The sequence below is a fragment of the Sinocyclocheilus anshuiensis genome, unplaced genomic scaffold (assembly GCF_001515605.1).
Source record: "Sinocyclocheilus anshuiensis isolate Anshui unplaced genomic scaffold, SAMN03320099.WGS_v1.1 scaffold1950, whole genome shotgun sequence".
NCBI classification, from domain to species: domain Eukaryota; kingdom Metazoa; phylum Chordata; class Actinopteri; order Cypriniformes; family Cyprinidae; genus Sinocyclocheilus; species Sinocyclocheilus anshuiensis.
The window spans coordinates 225,463-246,279 of record NW_015544259.1 but is presented as its reverse complement, the minus strand read 5'-3'; the positions used below and the strand labels follow the sequence as shown (position 1 = coordinate 246,279).

Below are 20,817 nucleotides of genomic sequence, written 5' to 3'. Positions count from 1 at the left end.
TATCCCTTTAAATTTATATTTATGTTTCAGTGAGGAGTATGAGTGTGACTTATAAATGAGGAGCGCCATAGGGTTAAAGGGGTGGTTGACTGTTTTTTTTCTAGGCTTGATTGTGTTTATGGGGTGCAGTCTAACATGTGTTAATGCTTTGTTTTAAAAAAAAAAAACGCATTATATTTCACATAGTTTACCTTTATTCTACACCGCTCTGTCCCTTCTCCTATAAACACACTGATAATTTCCTGTTTTTATGAAGCCGCTCCCTCAGAAATACGGGATGGGCTCAGATTGGTCAGCTGGCCCAGTGTGTTGTGATTCGCTAAACCGCTAGTGTGCGTCTAACCGTCACGCCCCTCAGCTCAGAATGTGCTCCGGTTGTGTTGTAAACAATGGCGTCGTCAATATTGCTTATCAATTTGAGCCCGATTGAGACGCAGAGGATATTAGTGAAGAGGGTCATGCAGAACCTGTGCAAGCACGGTTCTTAATTGTATGTTTTTTGTTTGTTGTTGTCTCATACTTTTAGAAACGCTGTTATTTGTAAATGCTACTGCTTATGTTAGCTTTTAATATACGGTTTTATCCTGATTAAAGCTTTAATACAGCATGGCAACCGCACGTGCCATGCCATGCGTCCATGTTTAACGCTTTTCATAGCTATGTGAAAAATATCTGTCTGTCTATACACATAAAGTGTATAATTGGAACAGTTCATTGTTGGAGCTGAGCTGATGATCTGAATGAGAGAGAGATGCAGAGCAGAGCGTGTGCAGAGCAGGGCGACGCGAAGAACAGGATTGAGCACCGCTGCTTTAGAACATTGATTTTGAAACTTGTGAATCCATTAGAATCGTTAGAAGACAGAATTGCGATTCATATATGAATAGATTTTTATGTGCACCCCTAGTTTTCTCTTCCTCTTCTCTAAAGCAGCAACATGGCTTTGCCCCCTTCATTGCGTGTTCCCGGGGGCAGTGTTTATCAGGGTTTGTGACATCACAAACCCAGGAAGTAACTCGTTGTAGTCCATTTTTGTAGGCATTAATCTGCCATAATTTTAAAAGATGGTATTAATGGTTAAAAAAAAGTGAAATCACAATCAACCACCTCTTTAAGTGCATGCAATAAAGTCAAGACCAATCACATTTCACTAAGATAACACGTGTAAGAAGTAAGACCAATCACAATTCAGTATACAAAACATAATGTTGGCTTCATTGTGAATGCTGCAGCACATTCTATCAATGTACATCATTGGGAGATTTTCAAATTTTAATGTTAAATTTCTCAGCTAAAACGGAAATTATCTACAAAACATTTTAATGGCATTAATTGCAGAAATATTATATTTCATAAAAACGAACCAGAATATTTGAGGAGCATCAATACAATGTTGCCTTGCAAGACCTGTAATAAACCAGGTGCACAAATGGATGGAAAGAACCTGGCCACAGTAATCCGAGTCTTCAGACTGCTTTACACTGGCTCCTAATGGACCCTGAAGCTCTGAAAAGTTACATTACTTACCAAAATGGCTCAACCTGACTAACTATAGGCTTAAGAAATGCAGAGAAAAGGTTTAAATATTTAAATTGAAGGGTATGTATGAAACAGATCAAATTTTTAAATATTTTACACAAGATTAAATATTAAATACTTTAAAAGTCTGTGACACTTTCCTGCAAGCTTTAATAAATCTCAACCACAATGTTCATGCTCAGGAACATCTAGAATAGGAGAATCCACTTTTTAAAAAAATTTGGCTTTTCAATTAAATCACTTTACATCTTAAAATATTTACTTACTACAGCTGGGGAAGTCTGTGCTGCTGAGGTGGGTTGTCGAGAACTTGGACCAGTCTGGCCTGGTTTAGCTTGCAGTTGCTGGGCTTGTACTAACTGTGGTTGTGTTGTGCCTGTGGCAGATGTCTGAGAGCCTGGCCTGGCAGCTGATATCTGTGCCTGCTGCTGAAGCTGTGTTCGCTGACCTTGCTGCCCATCAACAGGTGGCTGAGAGACAGCTTGCCTGCTTGAGCTTGAAGGTCCACTTGGGCCCTTCTGTCCAGGCCCAAGAGATCCTGGCTGTCTGGATGATGAGGGGTGGTCCTGTTGCTTCCTGCTGGAGGACCCTTGATGGTGGGAGGATTGTTTTCCAGAACGGGAGCTATGGTGGTGGCCTGAGGTGTCACGGGAATAATCTGATGAGTGGTAGCCCTGAGAACGAGATTCTCCCCTCCTCCCTGAAGATGACAAGGAGCGCGAGTCATGTCGCATAGATGGATCCTTTGAGGAACGTGATGACCGAGAGGAACGAGGCTCATCTGAGTGGCGTGAGGAGTGCCTACCGGAACTTCCACTGCTGTGATGGCGGTGCTCTCTAGAGGAAATCTGGCGGGTGTGACCATAATCATCTTGTGGCCAAAGATCTTCTGGTGGCTCATCATAATCATGGTATGTGTGCTTGACATGGCCTCGCCTCCCAGAATGACCACTGCTGCCATAGTGACGGGAACCACGAACATCACGAGGCTTCTCAAACCAGTCTGTCTCCTCTTGACCAAGATGGTATGCTTTGGAAACCAAAAGCAGATCACAATCAATCTCCATGTCTGATGGCGAAAGAGGATTGCACACTGAGACCATGCAAAAGAAAAAGAAGAACAAAAATAGACAAACTTAAAGAAAAAACATGCAATGCATTCAAACTCAATATTTAGCATATAAAAATGACCTCAAATAAGATTTTTTATTTTTTTTCATTAAAGGTTTGGAAGTCAAAACTATTCAATATCATACACTCAGTACACACAAATGAAGCTCCTTGGGGGGGAAAAAAAACAAAACAAAACAAGAGTGGGTAAAAAAATAAAGAGACCACACAACAACTCATGCAGTTTTTGGAACTGAGCACAACGTTGAGAGTCAGATTTATTGAAAGCTGCATATTGCCTGAAGACAAAACATGGGCATGCACTTGGTTTTCATTTCTTTACTTCAGCTATTCACTCTCTTTCTCTGGGTGGGTGGGGGATGTTTAAAGTGGGCAGTAACGCTGGCATTCAGCTCCCAATTACCTTCGCTGTCAGAAACAGCACAATGCATATCGTCAATTATATACATATCATCTGGTTTGTAGACAATGGTCCGGGTCAGGTCTCGAATATGGTCCTGCACATCAGGTAGAGAGTGACTGGAACCATATGAATTTGATGGATAGCCGAAAGCCCTCCCAACACCCATGAGCTTCGTCATGAGGTGGGAGTTCTCCTTTTCTGAATATTGAGAATGCAAAGCAGGGCACACACTGTGGCCATAGTTGCTGCGGTATGACCGGTCTATATGGTCCCGTTCATATGACCTGCTTCTGTAGGCCCTCTCGCAGGGAGAGATTTTGTCCATTCCATAACCAGCTGAACGGGACCTGCCGTAGCCATAGAGATGTTCATCATTATAGTAGCCCCGTTGTGGACTGTAAGTACTCCGTAGCCCATAGATGCCATCCTGAAGTTTATGGTAATGGGAACCTGAGTCATAACCACTGGTTGTAGAGGTGCTCATGGTGTAAGAGGCCAGATCAGCCTCCACATCATGAGCCTCCTCAATTGGGGAAAACTTGGATATCTTCTGCTCAATGCCTTGTTTACGATGTTTGCTCCTCCTGGAGGACATGACAGCTGAAGGGCACTGGTTCTTTGAGGAGTGCCTCTGGGCTGCCCATGTAGGTATTGAGTGACTGCAGTCATCATAGTAATATGATGATCCCCCACCCATGCTACTACTTCCCACTACCCGGCCATGCGTATGTGCCCCTTGTGCTTGGTAGTTGCAGGTGCTCTTACCCCTGCCATGATGCTGGTCGTACAGATCTGCATCACGTTCATCCTCTGGTCTGCCAAAGGTGCTCCCCCCTCGAGTGTGAAGTCCGTCACTCCCATATAGTCCATGACCCTCATTGCGATGTGAGTCTGAACTAGTGCCCATGCCTTCCTTGGTGAGTTCACATATGTCATCAATCATGACATAGTTCCTTGGGACATTCTGCTCGAGGCTGGATGATCCGTATAGGCCTTCACTGGTGTACATAGAGGGGCTCTCCATTGAGTGTGTATGGTCAGATAGTGTTGTCTGCCCATATGTATTTGTAACAATGGTATTATATTGCCCATAGGAACTAGCTGTAGTTACTGTATATCCATAAGTATTTGCAATAGTTGTTGTGTACTGCCCATAACTACTGGATGAGTTTGTTGTGTATGGCCCATAACCCGAGGCTGTAGAGGTTGTTAAAGACCCACCATATGTATTTGATACAGATGAGGAGTAGGGGCCATAAGTGCTTGCCATAGTTGTACTGTATTGGCCATAAGATGGACCCAAACCAGACTGGCTGTAAGTGATATCTTGGGCAGTGGTTGTTACTACAACTGTAGGATTGCTTATAACCTCATAATTTACGGGCATATTGTGTTCAAGGTCAGCAAGCGATGTCTGTCGTGGCTTTTGGTGAAAAGTGAGAGTGTCTGTCTGTGGCTGATAAGTGCTCGCTTGACTGACCGGATAGGGGGGTGCCTGGCTTGGGTATGGTGTACTGTGGGTTGGATAAGGGACTGGACCAGTAGGTGGTAGGGTAGGCTGAAACCCTGGTTGGCTTGGCTGTGCTGGAGGTGGCACTGAAGTGTCTGCTGGATATGGAGGCTGGTTCTGTGGGAAGACTTGGGAAGGAAATGGCCCTTGGACCTGATAAGATAGGGTTGGATAAGTCTGCAAGGGGGTGGGTTGGGGGAGAGCTTGAGCTTGGGTTACTGATGGATAGGGAGGTTGGTTGAAACCTGTGCTCTGCAGTGTAGAGGCCTGTGGGGTAGGTGCCGTTTGGAGACTTTGGGGGTACTGGTACGACACAAAAGATGATGTGGGGGGAAACTGGGCAGCAGTATTTAGCTCACAGGTAAACTGGCTGAGTGGTGCCATGCTAGGTCTTGTCATTAGCCCATTGCTGTCAAAGGATGTGGCCCCAGCTGTCAGGCGAAGATTGTTGAGTTCAGAGTCTGACATATAGTCTCGCGAATCACCCATGCAGCGCAGGTATGCTAGCTCCCTCCTGTCTCTTTCCTTTGCCAATGTTTCTTTTCGCTGTGTGATGCCCAACTCCAGGTATCTAAGCTTGGCATCAATTTCCTTTTCTTCCTCCTCCAACTCAGCCTGCTGCTTACGTAGCTTTGTAGATTCCTGTTCAACAGCCTTCAGCTCATGGGTCAAGTCCTTAAGTAGACTAGCCTTTGCAGCTAAACGAGAACCCCCTTTCAGAGAGGGCAGAGAGGGCACAAGCATGTGGGATAGGTTAGGGGTGACCATAGGCAGATGAGTCTCCTCTGGTGGGGGGCTGGGCAAGGTCCTCTTCACCTTCCTTAGGAGGGAGCTCTGCTGCAGGGCTGCCAGCTGCAATGACACAGGGTCCAGGAAGAGTGAAAGAGCCAGGACCATGAAATACAGAGGACAACACAATGTTATATATTAGAGTTTCACACATAACTACTAGCATTGCTCAGACTACTGGTTTATTGTTATAGAAAACTGTAAGGGCATGCATCTATAAAGATTCTTATCTAAATCGATGTGATTCTGACCAAGTATATTATCTTGCCTTGATGGCCATATATACGACAAGTCAATACAATTTCTCTCAAAACAAGAGGAAACCGTCTGTGACACAAGCAGACAAAAAGTAATTTATTCATCACAAGACATGTGAAAACATTAGAATGTACTTTCTAAATACTGTACAGCATCAAAACAATCAACAACACCAATTTTACTAGAAAATTTACAAGAAAAAAGTCCAAGGGATATAAAAACTGGCCATTTCTTAGCATCTCAGGCTTGCAAACACAGACAGAATACTTCATATCACATTGCCACCTTATAGTCAAGAAATAATTAAACTGTCTGTATATGCAATATATAAACTATGGAAACAACACCACCTGAGTCATACTGTTCTAATCCAAGTCATACTTTTCTAACAAGTTCATATTGTCCTTTGTAGTAAGCCAGTGCAAGTTTAAAATCAAAGAGATACTGAATTACCCATACCTGACTCTGAAGGACTTGCTGTTGATAAAGTGAAATCCTAGCCTTGGTATTTTCATCTGTAGTTGGGCTGAGAGGCTTAGGGTCTGACATAGATCTCTGAATATTCTTCATTGGGCGGGGAAGGGCCTGATGTCTCTGTGATGGCTCAGCAATACAGGACTTCTGCTGCGGGTTGACACGTGCTTTATTCAGCCTCTCACTAGAAGAGAATGATGTTTCTATGATGCGTTGTGGAGAAGAAAGAGGAGAAACAGGAGAATACAGCACCTGTGGAGATTTAGGTTGTTGCCGGATCAAGCTGGACAAAGACTCATTATGCAGGTGATGCTGCTGGTAGCCAAACTCCAAAGGATCAGGTCTCTGCCTCCCAAACTTCACAGCACTCTGTTGACCTGGAGAAAGTGGATCTGCAGAACCAACTAACTGGACACTGGTGGGACTGACAGTGGTAGCAATGCTAATCTGTGGAATAACTATGCTTTGAGACTGTGTCTCAGGGTCAGTTTGGCAAGCTAAGCTTTGACCCTTCTGTGTTCTCTCAGGACCAGAAATATAGTGAACAATTTCAACCTTGCTGGGGTCTGGCATGGTGACATGTATGCTTGGAGATACTCTAACCAGCTGCTCTGTCTCCGTTTGGCAAGAACAGTCTTGAATTGTCTGGATGGCAATGCTGGAAGATGCTGTCTTAGCAGCTGAAGTAGTAAAAGGAGGTGCTTCAGATTTATGGTCTAGACCAGATTCAGCAGAATGTCTTGTGTAACGGGAACGTCTACGTCTAACTGGATGCTCCCACTCTGCCTTGTCTTCATCATCATCTGTCTGAACACTGCAGTCCACACTGCGCCTAGTCCGTCGTCTTCTTGATACCAGGTACCTCTCTTCTCCATCTTCATCATCAGTTTGCACACTGCAGTCTACAAGCCTTTGGGGCAAGGAAAACATTGCCACTTCTCCATCATTTCCATCTTGCAGTCGAGGCATTGATCTTTGTTTACGCATGGACCTGATTTCTGTCTGATTTTCACTATTTCTCAAGCATATCTCTGATGTAGAATTTGGTAGTGGTCTTAAATAAACCTGAACATCACTATACAACATATCAGAGGCCAATTCCTGTGGCTGAAATATTCTGCCAGATTGATCACTGAGGATTTGAGGATTTGCATTGGCTGCAGCAATAGGTGTGACAGTCTTTTGTCTCTTTTGTTCTTCAAGCTGCTGCTGTAACTGTTGTTGCAAAGATTGTATCTGCTCAAGCTGCTGTTTTTGTTGAGCTAATTGCTCTCTCTGTAGGACCAACTGGCTTTCTCTCTCAGCTTGTTGTTGCTGCAAAACTTGATGCTTTATAGTCTGCAATTCCTGAATTTCTCGCTGCACTAGCATCTGCTCTTTTTCTCTATTCCTCTGCAGTTCTGCACGCTCCCGCTCAAGCTCCTCCTGAAGCCTTAGCTGTCGCAATTTTTCCAGTTCCACTCTTTCTCTCTCAAGCTGCAAAAGCTGTTCCTGCTGTTGATGCAGTCTTTCCTCTGTTCCTTTTTCTTGGTTTGGAGCAATACTTCTGATAGCAGCAGCAGTGGTTCTACCTCCTTGAGATGATGGGGGTGGCTGAGTTTTGGAAGCAATAGGATGACCCTGCATTGGTAATTGATGTTGTATAGGAGGCTGGGCAGTGGACTTGGCCTGAAGGTGGGGCTGAGATAGATTTATTGGTTGCAACTGGATATCAGGTTGGCTCATTGCCATGGCCATTGGTGTTGAAATAGGTGCTGATGTGATAGGACCAGCAGGTACAGAAGAAGGCTGAATTGGTTGTGTTACTGTTCCAGCTACTGTTAGGCTTACTGGAGACTTACCAAGGTACAATGGGGCATCTTGGACTGTTGTGATAGCTGGAGACTCAGACACTTTTGTAGATGTTGTAACAGGGAGATGATTAGGTGTAGAACATTGGAAAGGTGCCTGCCCAGTCCTTGGATCTAATGGCAGTCTAGTTAGGCTTGCCAGGGGTATTGGTGTCATATTTGGTGTAGGATAAGGTCTATATACCCCACTTAATAAAGGCCCTAGCACAGGTGCAGGTTGGGTAGTTATTGGAACTGTTGATGCAATTGGTGTGTTTATAGTTGAATAGATCATGCCGTCAGCTGATCTAATAGCTGATGGATACATAGCTCGAAGACTGGCTTGTCTTGCATTGATTAGATCAGTTAGCGCTTGACTGTGGGAAAGAGGCTTTCCATCTGGACTGTACTTGAAACCAGGTCTGTGACTTTGGGGCAGACTAATTCTACTAGGTGGACCATTACTTCTTCCGGTGCCCAGCTGTAGTATGTCAGGGTTACTACTATATCTATCTATGGAGTTAAGGGCTGCACACATGCGACTTATCTCTCTGGCAGTTGTAGCACTGTATTGGGCAAGATTAGATTCTGCAAAATCACCTGAGAAATATCCATAATCTGAGCTGATGTTGGTCAGGGAGCTGTACCTTCTAATTGGAAGATCTGCAACATCACCCTGACGAAGATCTGTGTAGGAGCCATACTGAAGCCCGATTCCAAGGTACCCTCCATCATAGCCATCCTTTACTGTGTCTGTGAATAATTCCCCAGAGGCATGAAATTGGGGATCAAGCTTCGCTGAATATGATGACAACCCTGCCTCTGCAAGGTTTGTTTCAGACATTGATGGTTGTAGTCGTCCAGGGAGAGGCAATGTGTATGATTTAATTGTGTAATCTTGGTATGTCTGCCCATCTTGCCGTAAACCATGTTGTTGATAGAGCTGTGGTAGTGAGGAAGGTGCTCTTGATGATGGCTTAGAAGTCTCATCTGTGACTGGTTTCTGGGAGAATGGACCACCCACACAGCTGCCGCCAAATGGCAAGTTATATACCATATCACAACAAGTTACTTGATTTTCTGATTTTATTTGCCCTGTTAAATTAATTGCATCCTGGCCTTCCTCTGATTTGATTAGTTGTGTTATAGTGGCTCCTTGTGCAGTGCCATCTATCTGGACCATCATCCCTTGAGGCTTGACGTTTGTTAGATTAATGATACTTGTCTCTGCTTGCTTTCCACTTAACTCAAGTGGACCTCCAACACTATAAACCACAGATGTCATACCCGGCGAGATGACATTGACCTCTGTGGCAGTGCTTTTTTGAGTGACAAGCATATCCTTTTTGAATAGAGGTAGTTGGCTAGACAAGTTCAACTTTGCAAAAGAGGCAGCTTGTTGTTGTTGAAGCTGATGATGTTGTTGAAGCTGCTGCTCAAGAAGTTGTTGTTGATCTTGAAGCTTCTGCTGCTGTTTAAGTAACTGCTGCTGCTGGATACTCAGGTCTTCCAGCTTGGCATCGATCTTTGGTATGGATGGATCAACTGGTGGTGGCTTATTTGGTGCCAGGCAAACTACTGTTCCCATATCTTTGCCCAAATCAAATCTGTTTTCAAGAGGATCACAATACAGCACAGGGTGCTTAGGCTGGGACATGAACATAGATGCAGCTACAGTAACACTGACAGTTGTTGCTGTTGATGTCACAACATGCAACTGCTCCTGCGTATTCAGGTTCATTATTAAGGGCTGAATAGTTGTGGATTGACGAATGTGGCTTCCTTCAACAGACCCAGAATATTTTCGAGATTCTGTGGCTAAGGAAGTCAAGTCCATTCCTTGGTCAGTCATAATAATTGGTGTTGGCTTTATTCCAGTTCGTAGATCTACTACACTTCCACTCTGTAACCTTTGTCCTTGCTCAATTCTTGAAGTACCAGGAACTGTCGAAATCCGACAAAGTGATATGTTTTCCATTGACAGTGATCCACGTGTATACATGCTAGCAGTGGTGACCATGCTAGTTCCGACATTAATTTTTTCAGCTCCATAGTTTTTGTAGAAACCATGTTGGGGTGATAATTGATGTGGTGGAGTATCAGGAGGGCTGACAGGAGGTGAGTAGGCATCAAATGTTGATTGGCGGCTAAATCTTGTTGGTGAAGACAAAGGAGATGTTGCTGTGTTAACTGTAACTGGCTTTGGTGGACTAGTGGGCTCAAGCTCCTCTGTTCTAACAATAAAATAGGTATCTTGAGAAGACTGCTGTCTGAAAAGGCTGGGTGAAACAGCCCCATGTGAAGTCTGAGTACCCTGTGCCATAACCAAAGTGGTGTGAGAAGCATTCCCTGAAGAAGCTAACATTGAAGGGCTAAACGTTTGAGTTGAAAGGTCAGCTGTTCTCCTAGACAGAGATCTTGTTGGACTATGAAGAGGAGATGAAGTGGGAGAAAGAGGTGGACTCCTTTCATGGTAAGTATAACACCTAACTGAACTTGGGCCAGATTCAATTATAGTTTCTGATGATGTTGAATTATCCCTCATTTGGACTCCTTTGCTGATTGCCATTTTCCTTGCAGCACTTTCTCTTTGGTTGTAAGCTTGAGTGATTGCAGCTATTTTATGAGACACATTTGAAACACCAGCGGTGGTTGTGGTAGTTTGCCGATCATATAAGTTGGGTTGTGTGGTGGACACTGTTTGACTGGCACTAGTATGAGAGACAGTGACAGTATCCCTGGCATACACTCCATAAGCAGCTATAGTTGTGGCAGCAACTGTTGGTGTAATACCATTTTTACCAGTTTGATTTTGAAGTCTATCTTTGGACCCATCTTTTGAAAAATGTTGGGTTACTCTGACATCAGGTATCCGTCCTCCTGTCCCAGTTTCAGCAAATGATACTGGTGCTGAGAGCTGGGTGGGACTTGTGCCAGGAGTCAGTAAAGCGTTGCTTTGTTCCAGTAACTTAGCAAAGGCTGAGCCTGTATCTAGTAACTGCTTTTCTGAATAGGACACATCCATCTCCATTTGGTCATCAAGCTGTTTTGAAATGTTTTGTGAGGTCTGGCGGATCTCTTCATTGATATCAACTGTCTCCTCATTCTCATAGTGGAGATCATCTTGATCAGGATAATCATATTCATCCTCAATATCTTGTCTATTTCTAATGTCTGACTCTTGATAGGTGGTTGTGCTGTACTGTTGTAAAATCACACCTGAGCCTGATTGCTGCTGTGTCTGCTGCTTTTGTTGTTTCTGCAACATCTCTGCTTTCCTCATCATTTCTTCATATACTTCTTCTGCACTTTTTAATTGTTTGCCACTAGAGGAAGTTGTTATAGCAGCTGTAGATGATGTAGTTTGTGGTTTTTCAGTAGGAGAATAAAGTGACATATAGGTTGGTAGGTTATACTCACTACCAGATTTGTACAGCTTTGATGAAATTTCATAGCCCTCAGCATCTGAGTCAGCTGAAGGAGAGTATTCTGAGCAAGAGGACCGGTGGAGTTCCTCCATCTCGGCTGCCTGTCTTAGCTCCTCTGTTGGCGAAGCATCCTCAATGGGGGATAGATTGCTTGGGGGAGTCTTGGATCGTTCTCTGCGCCTTTGTGCTCTTAGCTCTTCTTTGTCACGTTTCGTTTTCCGGACAGTGCTTCGTATTCTCTGCTGCTCCTCTTCTCTCATCTTTTCCTGCTCCCTTAGAAGTTCTTCTTCTTCCCTCAATTCATCTTCTTCTGAGGAATCCTCAATGGTAGGAAGGAGAGGGCCATGGGAGCGATGTCTAGCCTTCCTCTGCTGCTTTGCCTCCTCCAGCTGCTGCCTCCGACTAGGACTACTGTCACTGTCATCTTCCATGGATGATATGGAAGTAGGGGATATCCCTGAGGTATAGCTAGAGGTGGTTGGTGGGAGGGTGGAGGAATATTCCCCTCTTGACTGTTCTTCTGGAGAACCAGTGAGGCTTTCCATCTCCAGCTCAGGCTCTCGGTCGAGACTCAGGTCATTGTCATTGTTTAACTCCATGTCTCGACTATAACTGTTAGTGTTGTTCAATTCTATGGTCTTAAATCTGCGTAAGCCTCCTTGCGAGGCCATGAGGTCCTCTTCAGCAGATCCTTTGTATACATCACTAGTTGTTTTACTATCCTCCTCAAAGCTACTAGAGTGATAAGTTAGACGGCGCTTTTCTTTTCCTGAGTCACTGATGTTCTTTTGAGTCTTTTTTAGCTTTTTGTAGCCATAGCCTTCATCCTCATCATCATCCTCTTCTTCCATTTCCTCTTCTTCATCCTCATCCTCATTCTCCTCATCAGCACTCATCTCCATAATTTGCCTTCTCATAAACTCCTCATCAGTAATCTCTTCAGGTTCTAAATTTCTTTTTTTATGGCTACTGTTATCCCCTAAAGCAACAATTGCTCTAAGCTCTTCCTCAGCGGGATCTTCCTCCTCTTCCATAATGCCTTCAAAGTCCTCATCTGAGTCATATTCCTCTGGACTAATTGATATTGAGCGAGACTGATGTTTCCTGATGTCACCATCTTGCTGTTTTCCACGCTTCTTGTCCTGTGCTCTTTCCCCTTCAGATGAAAATTTAGACTCTAGAAGAGGTCGCATGGAGCTCTCCAGCTTAATCAGCTCAGATGGGCTTGGTGGTGTATGGTGTCCAGTCAGACCTCTCTCGCTCATTTTTAGCTCTTCCTCCTGGATAAGGCCAGTAATTTCACTATGTGAACTGGAGATTCCATCCGAGGAATAGCCAGTATCACTCAAACTCTGTGGACTTCGTGATAGGTCATGATTGCTGTTTGCCTTGCTGGTTTCCTAGGAGACCAAAAAACACATAAATACAAATTTACAAATACAAATACACTTAGACAGTTCACACCATAAAATCAAGCACAAACAGCTTACTAGATTTTAAAAACTACACCTGCCTTGGGATGAGTGATACTCCATCAATTAGTGCACTGAGCCCTCTCTTTATTAATTAAAAAAAACATTTGCCTGGTTCATTGAAAATCTGATAATACAATGCAACAAGCATTGAAAAGATATGCATGTTCACTTTGGCCTCTTTGTGAAAGCTATTTTAATTTTTAAAATGTTTAAGATTAACACATTTTCAAAAACATTTCTTACACTCCTTATTTACGTAAATTTATAATTTGCAAAGATGATGGGTAAATTACTATGACCCGATGGCTTACCTCATAGTATTTGGTAATACTCTGTAATTCTTTCTTTTCATCTTTAGAAGGCGTCTGTATTGACTCTGTTGTTCCTCTCTTTTGAGTTGGTTTATTGTCTCTATCGCCAGGGTCAGGCTCTTTATCTCGTTTGGGTGCAGTTTCCTTCCTCTCTTCTTTACCAGCAAATGCAGCAGTGGTAGACACAGGAGGTTTTGTAGCTGTAGCAGGCTGTGTAAAAGTTTTTATATCGCTTGATGGTCTGGCTATGGGAGCAGAGAAACCACTCTGTTGAGAAACAGGAGGTTTCTGCTGTGATGACATTGTCTGAAGCCCTTGCTGCTGCTTGCTGGAAAGTTGTTGATGCCGAGGTGAACCCGCTGGTTGACGGCTGGGTGATGAAGGTAGAACTGGAAGAGGGTCAAGTCCACCAGACATCAGTCTCTGAGTCTGACAGTTCAGACAGAGCCATTCTTTCTTCTGCAAAATAACAGGGAAGTTCAAGTTCAATACTTAGAAATCATGAAACTGGAATGTGTGTGCATGTATATATATATATATATATATACATACACATACACACACACACACACACACACACACACAAAGTAACAAATATAAAAAAGTAATTAAAAAAACTAAGAATAATGTTGCTAACAACATATTGAGTGAATACATGAATGAATAAATTATTAAGTGAATGTTTTTTGATAACAGTTTCTTCCATATTGTGTTCTGTATTGTACATCCGAGTGTAACAGATTATCAAAAAAAAAAAGAAAGAAAGAAAGAAAGAAAGAAAGAAAGAAAGAAAGAAAAAGAAAAACATGGGGACTTAGTGAGACATGTTGAGATGCACTCAAAAATAAATGCAAGTTTGCAGTCAAAGCAGGCTTTAAGCAAACTAAATGACTGGAGAAGTCTGGCATACAGCATTAGAGACAAGACATTACACAGAAAGATTGAGCTATTCTGATTAAACACTATATATGGACTATATACTGTATGGATGAATCGTTCACAAGGTCTATAACATACACTAACAAAATCAGGTGAATTTTCATTTCATGCAACTATAGAGAAGAAATATACAGTAAGAAAATATTCACTAAGAAGTTGCATATCCTTACATATTTAAATTAAGTCATTATTTTCTAAATTAATGTATCTCTTTTCTATTCAAATTAGGACTTATCTTATAATTTAACAAAACACACATTTAGAAAAAGAAAAAGAAAAAGAAAAAAAAAGAAACTGGCTTTGATTCAGCAATTGCCATCAAATTTGTGTGAACCGAGCCAGATTCAGTGTACCTTCTTAATGAGTTCACTGCAATGTCATTTAGCATTTAAGAATGTCTAGGATGTGTGTGAATGAAAGCACAGCATGTAGGAATTCTCTGGCAGTGTAAATGAACAAAATTGTACAGGGATAGTTTAATTATCAGAACATGTTTTTCAGAAATGTTTGTGATATCTCTGTCAACAAGGTTAAGTGGTTACTCACAACATGGAAAGTAAAGCAAATTTGGCTAAAATATATGAAATCCATTTTTCAAACCGCTTGTACTGTGTAGGGTTGCATGGATTCTGGAGCATATCTCAGAATCTCGGGCCATAGGAAGGGAAACAAGGGATGACACACACTCATAAACTTACTCACAAGTGTGGTCAATTTACAGTCTCCTTGCATGTCTTTGTATTGTGGGGGATTTTATTTTGTTTAATATATTCCTGTGGTTCAGATGAATGAAGCTGCTATGCAAATACAGTCAAACTATCGAGCGACATAGGCCTAGGGTTCAGTATGTGTCTAACACTGCATCTTGTATGGCCCTGATACTTAACATTTACTGGCACTCTTTCTCTCAAGGCACTAATGCATTTAGAACGCATAAAACATCAAAATGATGTTCATATGTGCATTTTTTCTGCTCACAACAGATCTAAGCATGGAGTAAAGGGATGATTTTGCATGTTACAGTATATATGGGGGCCCCAACACAAAGTTAAGCTTAGGGCTCCCAAAAGGCCAGGACCGGTGTCGATTTGTGCTACCCTGTCAGATTTTGCTACCTCCCATTAAAACAGAATGTAGTACAATGCGACAACAAAAAATGCTACCTGTCAAATTATGGTTTATTAACGACTACACCTACCACAACCCTAAACAGTAATGCAAATACAGTAATTATGTGTTATTCGCGGTTGTGGCTAGAAGAGATACAGCTACGGCCAGAAACAAAGAATAAATAATTTTTTCTACCTATTAGATTGTTTTATTAACGTCTACACCTACCCCTTACAGTAATACAAATACATTAAATATTGTTGTTCAGCTTGAGAAAAAGAATGCAATATTGATGTGTGCATGCCCAGTAAGCCCTGGTAAGGCAAGGCAAGTCAAGTTTATTTATATAGCACATTTCATACACAATCGTAATTCAAAGGGCTTTACATAAAAGGAAGTAAAATAATCATTAAAAAAACAACAATAAAACAAGGAATTTAAAAACTTTTTAAATGATTTAAAAATTGATTTAAAATGAATTTAAAACAGTTAAAGATAGAAAATGATTATATATATAAAATACAGTGCAATCAGTTCTGGTAGGACGATCTGATGGGTGGGATAAAATGTCAGGACACCGGCACTGATTTACTATGCACCTGCAGTAAATTTAAAATGTATGATGGGAATTTCCACAGTTGGCTTATGCCATGCTGCCGAGGTTTTACAGATAACTTGTTGTGGGAAAACCATTGAATTGATCAGAGCAGATTTGACCTTCTTTTGATGTGTCTGGCTTCAGGTATGATTGATACTTCACTGGAGAGACTCCAAGCAAGCGAGTGTGAAACTGCAGACATTTACCTTATAAATAATAATCATCTCAGGGTTGACACTTTCAAGTAGATAAATCAACATCAATAATTTAAGACCAGTTTATCAAATGTTACTATAAACATTCAGAATGTCAATGTAAATGCGTCGACAAGAGCTCTCTTCATCAAAACAGGACTAACAGAAACCTTTCTCTCTTTTTTTTGTTAGGGTCAGTTTATGCCAAACTCTGGAGTCATAGAACTAAGGATCAATCCCTCTTCTAGCTGCTCCTCTGTCACTGTTGAAAGCAAAAGTTCCTCAGTCTCAGTTGAAATTGAGTGAATCTCACAGACATAATGCCTGACACATTTCCTCCATTGTTCAGGGCATCTATTTTTGCTCATTTAGCTCGTATCATTATTGTCTGTAAACTCAGTTGTTTCAGCATGTGTGCTAGTAACTGTTTTTTAAAGGTTCGTTTATTCTTTGTCATACAGTTCAAGATTTAAAAGGTTTCCATTTATGTTCCTAAAAATATATTTTAAATTCTTCTTTATTCCATTTAACAATAATGCACTTTTCATGTCCAATATTACTCTTCCAAACCTATTCTCAAATCAGTTGACTGGCCAAATGTTTTTGTTCATAATGATTACAACAGGCTTGTTCATTCATGAAGCTGGCACATCATTATCAAAAGAAACCGGTTTACCAATTACAAGCACATCCTCCACATTGAGGTCTACATGAGGTACAGATCTTACAGTGAGAGAGGTATATGTTTCCAAGAATTCAAGAAAAGATAACAAAATACAAAGAAACCTGGATCACTCCTTTTACCCAATAACACATGCGTCATGCAAAGTAAGACAGACAGAGTGCATCTGCAGATTCAGTTTCAATGTCTTTTGAGCAGGCCAGCTGCCAGTCCGCAAGAAGCATTCCTCTTTCTGCCAAGCGATCTCTTACAAGCATGGCACACATTATAAGACATGCTGAGAAGGTGTGAAAAAATTACACTCTTAAAGGTTCCAAAAGGGGTTTTCACAGCGATGCCATAGAAAAACCCGTTTTGGTTCCCCAAAGAACCTTTCAGTGAACAGTTCTTAAAAGAACCATTTTTTCTTAGTGTGAAGAACATTTTAATAATCTAAAGAACCTTTTTCCACTGTAAAGAACCTTTTGTGGAATGGAAAGGTTCCATGGATGGTAAAGGTTCTTTGTGGAACCATTGATGCCAATAAAGAACCTTTATTTTTAAGAGTGTAGGTAACATTTACTTAAAGCCTTTATAAATAATGCTTTATAAAAGTAGATTTAATGCATGAATTATGCCCTGTAATGCACCTTATAATGCATTGTATGATCTCATGAATATTTGTAACCACAGTTTTAATACATTATAACACTTATCTCATTCATTGCTACACCTTTAAAAAGTATAATGCATTAAAACACACGACAAACAAACTTAATATTGCAATGCATTTTAACTTTGGTTATAATTATTTATAAAAAAGATATAATGCATTATAGCACACATTATAAATACCTTTATAATGCATTATATGTAAAGGCTTTAAGTAAAGTGTTACTAAAAATCACTGCAAAGAGATTCAGCCAATACAACCAGTTTAACAATTACTTGTTACAAAGTGTTACAAATACAGTGTTGCTAAAATGTATCCAGACATTACATTTAGGAACTACATTTATTTATTATTATTAGGTACTTACAAAAGTAGGGAATACCAACCAATGAAGAGAAATAAATATGAATGCCAGAATGTCACAATCTACTGTATGTGATACATTTTAAAAAGATGCTTAATAATCATAATTTAATAATAAAATAATTGTATACTGTATGAACTGTTTATTAATATGTAATGTAATTTTTGTTCCCCCAATCCCCCTACCTCTGGCTTCACAGAGCAGTGGCCAGTCTAGTTCATGAACTAGAATCGGGGTGCCCACTCTGACAAAGTTAGGTGACCCACATGGTGAAATCACATGACGTGTAAATGGGCGTAAATGATGGGTAAACCTGACTGCACAAATTAGTATTCTGAATGCCACCCTGGGCAGCTGCCTAGATGCCTAAATCCAGCATTGCACACACATGCACATACTGTTAGGTCTGATATCCACATCCTTTCACTTGCTCATATGGACACATGATAGGTCATCTAGACAAACTGATTATAGCCGAGCTCGCTCACATCATAACACAAGAACATGACACATGCATTATCATTAGCAGCTTGTAAAGCTGCTAATCTCTCTCTGTGAACACAAAACATATGGAGCGAATTTTGTGCCAATATTCATCAAACAAATCCAGCGTTTTGCAAATAAACAGTTTGCTTTGCAAAGAAAAACTCGACTTCAAACAAACGCATTTGCAAATACAAAACTCTATTTGAGAGAAAATGCAGAGGTATGGACAAATATATGTAACCGTTTTAGCTCTCTAAAAAGAACAATTTTGTGCAATGGAAAAATAAAGTTATTTTTTATTGGCATTGATGGTTCCATGAAGAACCATTAACATCAATGGAACCTTTCCATTTCACAAAAGGTTCTTTATAGTAGAAAAATGTGCTTTAGATTAAGCAAAAATGTTTCTTTTAAGAAAGTTCACTGAAAGGGTCTTTGGAGAACCCAAAATGATTCTTCTATAGCATTGCTGCAAAAAAAACAAAAACATTTTGCACTCCAAAAGGAGGTTTACATATTGGGTTAAGAAGCTTTAGTGTGAACAGTTCTTAAAACAACCATTTCTTCTTACTGTAAAGAATATTTTAACAAGCTGAGGAACCTTTTCCACTATAATAAAAAAACCTTTTGTGGAATGGAAAGGTTCCATGGATGGTAAAGGTTCTTTGTGGAACCATTGATGCCAATAAAGAACCTTTATTTTTAAGAGTGTAGGTAACATTTACTTAAAGCCTTTATAAATAATGCTTTATAAAAGTAGATTTAATGCATGAATTATGCCCTGTAATGCACCTTATAATGCATTGTATGATCTCATGAATATTTGTAACCACAGTTTTAATACATTATAACACTTATCTCATTCATTGCTACACCTTTAAAAAGTATAATGCATTAAAACACACGACAAACAAACTTAATATTGCAATGCATTTTAACTTTGGTTATAATTATTTATAAAAAAGATATAATGCATTATAGCACACATTATAAATACCTTTATAATGCATTATATGTAAAGGCTTTAAGTAAAGTGTTACTAAAAATCACTGCAAAGAGATTCAGCCAATACAACCAGTTTAACAATTACTTGTTACAAAGTGTTACAAATACAGTGTTGCTAAAATGTATCCAGACATTACATTTAGGAACTACATTTATTTATTATTATTAGGTACTTACAAAAGTAGGGAATACCAACCAATGAAGAGAAATAAATATGAATGCCAGAATGTCACAATCTACTACATTTTAAACATTTTAAAAAGATGCTTAATAATAATAATTTAATAATAAAATAATTGTATACTGTATGTTAATATGTATAATATGTAATGTAATTTTTGTTCCCCCAATCCCCCTACCTCTGGCTTCACAGAGCAGTGGCCAGTCTAGTTCATGAACTAGAATCGGGGTGCCCACTCTGACAAAGTTAGGTGACCCACATGGTGAAATCACATGACGTGTAAATGGGCGTAAATGATGGGTAAACCTGACTGCACAAATTAGTATTCTGAATGCCACCCTGGGCAGCTGCCTAGATGCCTAAATCCAGCATTGCACACACATGCACATACTGTTAGGTCTGATATCCACATCCTTTCACTTGCTCATATGGACACATGATAGGTCATCTAGACAAACTGATTATAGCCGAGCTCGCTCACATCATAACACAAGAACATGACACATGCATTATCATTAGCAGCTTGTAAAGCTGCTAATCTCTCTCTGTGAACACAAAACATATGGAGCGAATTTTGTGCCAATATTCATCAAACAAATCCAGCGTTTTGCAAATAAACAGTTTGCTTTGCAAAGAAAAACTCGACTTCAAACAAACGCATTTGCAAATACAAAACTCTATTTGAGAGAAAATGCAGAGGTATGGACAAATATATGTATTGTGTGTTACAACTGTGAGACTCATTTGCCTTTTTATGAGTAAGCTTGGCTTTATTTTTTTCTCAAATGCGTGCAGGCAGATTTTCTCACAAATGCAATTGATCAACTTTCTTTTCCAAAAACAGCAGATGGCGCTGTCTGTCAATTTACGCTAGTCTCCCGAGACCCGAAACACCTGGGGCCTCATTTATAAAATGTTGCATATAAACCGTCCTAAATTTGTTCTAAGATCATTTCTCAAAAGTGCGTAAGTGCGCTTCAGAGAAAACGAACATGCGCACAAAAACACGTGCGTGTGCCTCTCTTACAGATGTGACGTTTATAAATCACAAATTAATAATGTGTAATTATTCTGTGGACAAACTGTGTGTGTTGTTATATTTTTTCAATTGACTATTATCAAAATTACTACTTCTAGAAACAACAGAAATAATAATAATAATAGTAATTATAAAACAATTAGGTTTCCAAATGTAAGAATAAACTACGAATTCAAGTAAAAATTTCAGTCATCTTATAAAAAGTGAGCCATCCTACTTTTAAAATCACTTGCTATGACAACTAATAAAAAGTTTAATATCACGAAATTCTTGCAAAACTTTAAAAAACATTATTGAAAGAAAAATTGGACGTTTCATATCATAATAAAATAAATTATTACACAATTATGGTCTCCGGTCTGAAAAAAACCTGCATGTGATTTGGCATTTCTTTATATTTACACAGTTTACTAATGCTGC

At 40.3% G+C, this 20,817-nt stretch overlaps 1 protein-coding gene across 4 annotated transcripts in view; it reads right to left on the bottom strand.

Moving 5' to 3' along the window:
* The window catches only part of LOC107697998 (protein bassoon-like), a 39,535-nt gene that overhangs the window by 3,844 nt on the left and 14,874 nt on the right, over nt 1-20,817 (bottom strand). For 2 of the 4 annotated variants that reach the window (XM_016498901.1, XM_016498904.1), the window contains exons 3-6: nt 13,148-13,606; nt 6,090-12,761; nt 3,074-5,435; nt 1,806-2,569 (exon numbers count right to left, since the gene is read on the bottom strand). In XM_016498901.1, coding sequence (XP_016354387.1) covers nt 1,806-2,569; nt 3,074-5,435; nt 6,090-12,761; nt 13,148-13,606 — 10,257 coding nt within the window. The remainder of the gene's footprint in view (nt 1-1,805; nt 2,570-3,073; nt 5,436-6,089; nt 12,762-13,147; nt 13,607-20,817) is intronic. The other 2 variants (XM_016498903.1, XM_016498905.1) reach the window with 2 other exon arrangements.